Source organism: Apteryx rowi, unplaced genomic scaffold (assembly GCF_003343035.1).
Source record: "Apteryx rowi isolate R43461 unplaced genomic scaffold, aptRow1 scaffold_555, whole genome shotgun sequence".
Lineage (NCBI taxonomy): Eukaryota > Metazoa > Chordata > Aves > Apterygiformes > Apterygidae > Apteryx > Apteryx rowi.
Window position 1 is genome coordinate 501632 of NW_020450822.1, and position 6559 is coordinate 508190.

At 55.7% G+C, this 6559-nt stretch overlaps 2 protein-coding genes across 2 annotated transcripts in view; both read right to left on the reverse strand.

Moving 5' to 3' along the window:
- The window catches only part of PEX6 (peroxisomal biogenesis factor 6), a 17519-nt gene extending 17417 nt beyond the window's left edge, over positions 1-102 (reverse strand). The window contains exon 1 of the mRNA XM_026081581.1: positions 34-102. Within this exon, the coding sequence (XP_025937366.1) occupies positions 34-102 (69 nt within the window). The remainder of the gene's footprint in view (positions 1-33) is intronic.
- Positions 103-4690: 4588 nt separating this feature from the next.
- The window catches only part of LOC112973559 (visual system homeobox 1-like), an 8865-nt gene continuing 6996 nt past the window's right edge, over positions 4691-6559 (reverse strand). The window contains exons 2-3 of the mRNA XM_026081582.1: positions 5633-5813; positions 4691-4956 (exon numbers count right to left, since the gene is read on the reverse strand). Coding sequence (XP_025937367.1) covers positions 4691-4956; positions 5633-5813 — 447 coding nt within the window. The remainder of the gene's footprint in view (positions 4957-5632; positions 5814-6559) is intronic.

Consider the following 6559-nt stretch of genomic DNA (forward strand, 5'->3'; position numbering starts at 1 on the left):
GCGCAGCGCCGCGCACAGCGGCCCCGGCGCCACCAGCAGCGCCGTCACCGGCGCCAGCTCGGCCGGCAGCGCGTCCAGCGGCCGCAGCACCGCCACCGCCATGGAGCCGCCCCCCGCCGCGCTACCATAGAGGTGCCGCCGGCTAGAGCGGCAGCGGCGCGCAGGCGCGACGCGGCTCCCGCCCAACCATAGAGCGCTGGTGCGGAGCGGCCCCACGCTGCCGGGAACCATAGAGAGGATGCCCGCTGGCGGGTGTCCCTGCCAGGGCCATGTCGGCCCAGGATCGGGGACAGCGGCTCCTGGCGGCCTCTCCCGCGGCCTCTGCGCCCCCCGTGCAAGAGCAGCGCGAGGAACTGCCCCTTACTTCCAGGCGGGGGTGGCCTCGTCTCCCCTCCCCTTGCCTCACGGCCCCGGGGCTTGCTAGGCCTCGCTCTCCGGCTGAGGAGCCGCCGCTGGCCCTGCCGCGACCCCGAGCCTGCCAGCCTGGGCCGGGCACGGGGCTGGGTGTTGCCACCCGCCCCCAAGCGCCTCCAACTTGCATAGGACTGCAGAAGACAGAAAAGAGGGCAAATGGGCTCCAAAAGGAGAGTCGCGCCTCAGCTGCCTGGCTTTTCGCCAATGTCCTTGCAGCAAAACATGGAATAAGAGCAAAATTGCAAGTGCCCAGAGCAAAACCTGTTACCCTTACCAGTGCTGAGCTGGTGACATCTTACAGGCTAAATGCTTGCAACCGGTTGATAAGTGCTGTTAATGCCGAACTAACTTTCAAAAAGGGGCGGTTTGGAGGAAGTCAGAGTCTCTAATGAATGCCTTTACCCTCTGCCAGCAGCTGGGTTATTCTGGGGAGCTGCTTCTTGTTGCACTGAGTAGCTGCTGGTGATTTGAGGAAATGGATAATAAAAAGCCAAACCCCGCAGGATCCTTTACTCGTGTGTCCAGACACCCCTGCCTGTCACCCTGCAGCTGGGCTGGGATTTGTTGGGTGGAGAAGAAGGGATACGGCTTCCCTTTCCCTGGGCTGGTCACCGTGTGCTGTCGCCGAAGCCCACACGAGGGAGCGCTTACAAAGCCTTCAAACTCACCTCATAACCTCCCAGTCTGCAAATCTGGCCGGCAGCTCTGGAGGATCAGCCGAGAAAAAAATGCTAGTTGCAAATGAATATTACTAAGCTGCTCAGAAATGGCACAAGGCAGATGCTTCTGCAGATGCAGTCCTGCAGCCTTCCCTGTTCTGGAGCCTGACCTAGGCCCCTCACAAGGACGTCTGCAGCGCCGGCTTTGCCACCCCCCCCCCCCCGAACGCATGCCTGGCAGCCAGCTTCCAATCCTGAAAAAGCCAAGAAACAAGCCAAAATAATCTCATTTTATTCCTTTTCCCCTTTCCTCATCCTCCCTTCGTCCATGACTGGTTTAGCGGATTGCTGAAGTCCCTGGCTAGCGCCGTACATATAGCTCTGTGAGAAGATGTAAATGTGCCAGGGAGGGTTGCAGCCCAGATAAATTAAAGCGAGGTTGTGGAAGTACTTGCTGCACATGTGAGGGCTCTGTGCAGGGGCTCCCTCCTGCAATCACAAAGGCTGGACAGTGACTTCTATGTTAGCAGCTCCTCTTGACAGAGCAATGGCGAAGGGCTCTCCTGCCTGGGAGAATCCAGTTATTGTGGCTGATAACGCAGCCTGTGTGTGGCAAATCCCGCAGGGCCGCGGCCTCCCTCACAGAGGGAAGGTCATGCCAGTCAGGCCATGGTGCTGTCCCCGAGACAGCTGCCAGGCCTGACGTGAGCAGCCTCAGCACCAGCAGAGAGCTGAGCAAGCTGCAGCCGTCGGCATGATTCAGGGCTCTTCCGTTGTGACCAGCCCCAGCATGAGACTGCACTGGCAGGAGCCGTGGTTGGGTTTGGCTACCTCTAATCTCAGGATGGATCAAATCTGAAGCGGAGACGAGAATGATGTTTTGCCCTACTCCTATTGCCGCTACAACCACAATGATGTGTGGAGGGCAGCAGGCACTTTCCTGATAGGCCCAGCGCAGGCAGCTAAGAGGCAGCGTCCCTGCCCCAAGGAGTCCCTAGTTGCCCCACCAGCCCCTACTCCACCCTGCCTACAGATCTGGCTGTTGTGGCCACCAGGAGCTTAGCCTTGGGCAGGCCACTGCAGTCACTGTCATCTGCCAGCACCTCCCTTCCTTTGGCCTCCTCAGGGCCCTCATCCTCATCTGTTGACCTGAGCAGTGAAGGCATTTCTTAGCCCCAACATACATGGCTTGACCCCACAGCAACTTCCCACCACACAAAATGTGCAGCAGGCCAGTAGCCCGCCCTGTGAGTCCCCTCTCGCAGCAGGAGGTAAGAGCGGGAAGCCCATCAGGCTGGGCTCGCTCAGTACCAGGACAGTTCTCTGCACCCTCTGCGGGGAAGGGGGCTGTGGCATTTCCCACTGCCGCAGTAACGTTGCGCTCGTGACAGTGACACACTCGCTCTCACATTGCTGCATCCAGAGTGAAGCGAAGAGCCAGGCCATCTGCACATGGGCAGGGCAAAAAAAAAAAAAAAGATACCAGACATCCAGTGCCAGCACGGCACAGCCCAAATAAAGGGTTTGCAAATGCTGCTCAGGCAGGATTAGGCCTCCAATGTGCTAAGTCTCGGCTCTCCCAGAGCGTAATTGCTGCTGCTGCAATAAGCCCTGGCTCATCCTTTCCTGAACCATGCTCCCCACACATCCCAGTCATACAGTTTTCTGCCAGAAAGCTTGTATTTGCCATGTACATGTGTCCCTGTCCAGTGGAAGGGCAGAGAAAGGCAGGAAATCTGCAGGTGCCACTTCTTTTGCTCTGCTGCTCCCACCTAACCTCCCAACTGCTCTTCTCCTCCCGCAGAGCACAAAGTGCATCTGTGCATGTGCAAGGAGCTGCCATCAGGCCCGGCAGCAAAGGCAGGGACAGGTAGCAGCATCGTTACATGGCCATGCACGTACTGAGCTGTATTAGGAACCTTTCCAAATTGGAATTACTCAGATTTTAATAAAACCTTTCTGATCATTTCCCATTACGTTTTGGCCAGCACATAAAACTGGAGGTGTTCCAGGATAGCTGTCACAGTGTGCACGTGTGCCAATTCAGCCCAGTAGTAAGGACGAGGACAAGTTGCAGCCAGAATTCACGCAGGCAGTTGGGTGGTCACAGTGCCCTCTGATGGGTCTGAATCACTGGGGATGCTCCTGTGGCTGGGCCCGCATGGCTGCTGCGGGCTGTCCCGCTCTGTGTGTGCTGCCAGGAGGACAGAGGTGCCCCCAGCAATACCTCCCACACTGCATTTGCCCAGCCAGAGGGAGCAGCCTTAAACTCACCCTTAAATTATATAAAGGAGGCTTTTCAACAGCCCTTGGGAGAGGAGAACAACTTTCTCCCAGTCACTTCCCTAGGAATTGGCCAACTGCTGTTTAGGACTGTTTCCTAACCCATCAGCAGTAGTTCAGACCTTTGAAGTGGCACAAATCAGTCGATCACCTTCTGGCACGTGGAGGCCACTGGACTAGGTCTCAACTCTGGGGAGATGTGTGAGGGCTTTGCTTTGCCCCCCCCAGAGCAGCTGTATTGCCCCAGCAGAGCACTTGAGCCCAGTGCAGGCATGAGTTTGGGCAGGATCTGCCCAAAGCTAGCAAGACCCATGATGTGTGCCAAAGTAACGGTGAGGAGGGGAAGAATCAATGCAGAGCATGAAAAGCAAAGATACACCACAATTTTATTTATGGATGTGTAATAAATAAGTGATGGACAAAACAGGAAGAGCCACATTCAGAAAAAAACAAAAACAAAAAACCCAGATCACTAAAGTGCTTTTAGACATAAATAAGACCACCAAGAAATGGCTCTGACATTACACTTTTACAGACACTTACAAAATATTCTCCTATGTCAATTCACAAACTTGTTTAATTGTTCCAGGGTGCTATGGCTTGGTTTTCAAAAAGGTCTGTTCTATTATGCATAGTACAGCAGGTAACATTCAAGCGTGTACAAAATCATTGCATAAATAAAAGTGTCTTTACCCCTTCCCCCAAATATGAGTTAAGGAAGCTACACAGTGTAAATCCAGTGATAAGGCTGCATTGGCAGGCCAAATCCTCGGCAGATATGAACTGACACGTCTGTCAGCTTATACCAGCTGGAGGATGGACTCTACCGTGTTTAAAAACCCTGCTGCTCCTTGAGGTGGAAGAGTCGCCCGTTCAAAGCGGAGGGAGTTGCCACATGGGTGTTGTGCAGGGACAGAAGTATTCAGAAAAGGCGCCTGTAAGTTCCTGCACCCTTTGCACCCGTGCGCTTGGGGAGGGAGTGGCTCCCGTTGTGTTGCTGCTCTTCATGCTTCCGGATGGCTGGGGAAGTGTTCACATCCCAGGGGAAAAGGGAAGCTCTTTCCAAGAGACTGTCCGTGCTGCCCAAAACATGGTATTGTTTTCACACTGCTTTTGGCCATGTTTGGACGCCTCTCCCGCCCTCCACCCTGGCTTCATCTTTGCTCTGCTGAGGAGTGAACAGCTGAGAAGTGAGGGGACGGAGGGGGGTTCAGTTTTAGAATGCCCTGAATTCAGATAAAAGTTCAATTATTTGAGGAAAAAAATATATATCAATAAATATTCTTATCTTCACAGGGAGCTGCAAGGCCTGGGCTCCCAGGGCCAGTCCGAGTTCAGTGGTCCCTGTCCTCCTGCTCCACAGGGGAGTCCCCATTGATGCACTGCCTCAGCATGCTCCTCTTCTCATGCTTGGCTGTCCTGGAGAGGTCAATGACCATGTCCTCCGAAACGTTCACAGGGCCAAGTTTATCAGAGCTCCTCTGCGAACTGGCCTGCTTCCCTTTGTAGTCCTCCTCGGTCTGCTCCTCTCGCCAGCCATCTGCCGACTTCTCTTGGCTCTCTGCCTTCCTGCTCACCTCCATGGACTTCTTGTGCATGCCTTGCCGAGGAGAAAGAATAAAGCAGAGGGCTCTGGTTGCTTACGTCTGCCAGGGACTACTCAGCATCATCTCCCAGCCGAGGGAATCGCTCTGCTCTGCCCTCCTACTGCTTCCTACAGTCATATCCAGAGGAAAACTCACACTAACTCCCGCTCTTCCCCAGCCCACATGCCTGCTGCCTGCTCTCTGCAGTCCAAGAGGATGGTTTGCAGCAGAATTGGTCTGTACCATTCGCTCCCAGGCAGCAGGAAAGACTTGCAGGGAGAGGGGTGCTGCAAAGGGCCCATCCCAGCCTGGATTTCCCCCTGCCACCTCAGTGCAAGGCCATGTTTGAGCATATCAAGTAGCCCTGATAGAGCATTAACATTTTCTTCAGTTTGGTGTGCAATGTGATCGCTTCCCAGACACCCACCGATTCCCATGCTCATTGCTAGCTCAAATGCAGGGGCTTGTTTGATAGTGGTGAAATGGTCCCCTTTGCCCAGCCATTCTTTAAAGGAGCGAGTGAAAGAGCCAAGCTACTTCACAGCCTCTTTAAAGCTTGTGGCCGAGGCCCTGCTCTGACCTGGGAAAAAGTGAGTGTGGCCATTCAGAAGAGGTGGTGATTAGCTCGCTTAGCTCCACGGCTGCCCCCATCTGTCCTTGTCCCCCCTGTCACGCCATGCTCCAGCTTACCCAGCAGCCACGGGGCGCACGATCCCACCAGGCCACTCTTGGCAGAGTTGATGATTGACTCGGGCAAAGGGATGGAGTGTCTCACCATAGCCCCGTAGAGGCCATACTCGGCCATCACGCTGCTCCGGCCCCAGCACTTCTCCCTCTTCCGCCACTTGGCTCTTCGGTTCTGAAACCAAACCTTCAGGGGTAACAGCCAGGAGAGCACGGAGGGGTGGGAGAGGGGAGGAGATGGCACCCACGGCCAGGCGTGCAGGGCCCATCGCACATGGAAGAGTGCGTGTCCAGGGCGAAGGGATTGCCGAGCGTGTGCGTGCAGAGGTTTGGGTGTGCAAGTGCGGTATGTGGTTTCAGCAGCGGGAAGGGGGGGGCAGAGCAGTGCGTGAGGAGGGGGATTCGGGGAGGGCACACACGTGGGTGTTAGTAAGAGAGGAGAGGAAGGGGGGGGAAAGGGAGCACACGTTACATGAGGTTGATCATGACATGGGAAGGTGCTCCCAGCCAAAGTCACTAAGAGGGGCCCCTCCGCTCTGCCTGCTCGCAGAGCCCCTGCCAAAAACCACCTACGACTCCAGAACAAGGGGTCCATCAGGCAGGTGCTGAGGCTGACAGAGGGTGCTCATGCTCCTCTCCCCCACCTTCCTGCCATGTGGACACAACCCAACTGCTGCCCAATCTATCCTGTCCTTAACTGAGCCAGTGAGCCGCTCCACAGTGCAAGGGACAGGGGCAGGGCCTAAAATGCCACATGTCCCTCAAAAGATACGGGAGCAAGCTAAGGGGAGGCAGCTTGGCCCAGCAGCTCTCGAACCGCTTGCAGCTCCTGCCGCAGCTGGGTCTCTGGAAGACAGAGCCAAGCCGCCTGCGACAAATGGGGCTATCAGGGCCAAAGGAGCGCCGTACCCCTGGTTTTGGGTTTCCATGTGT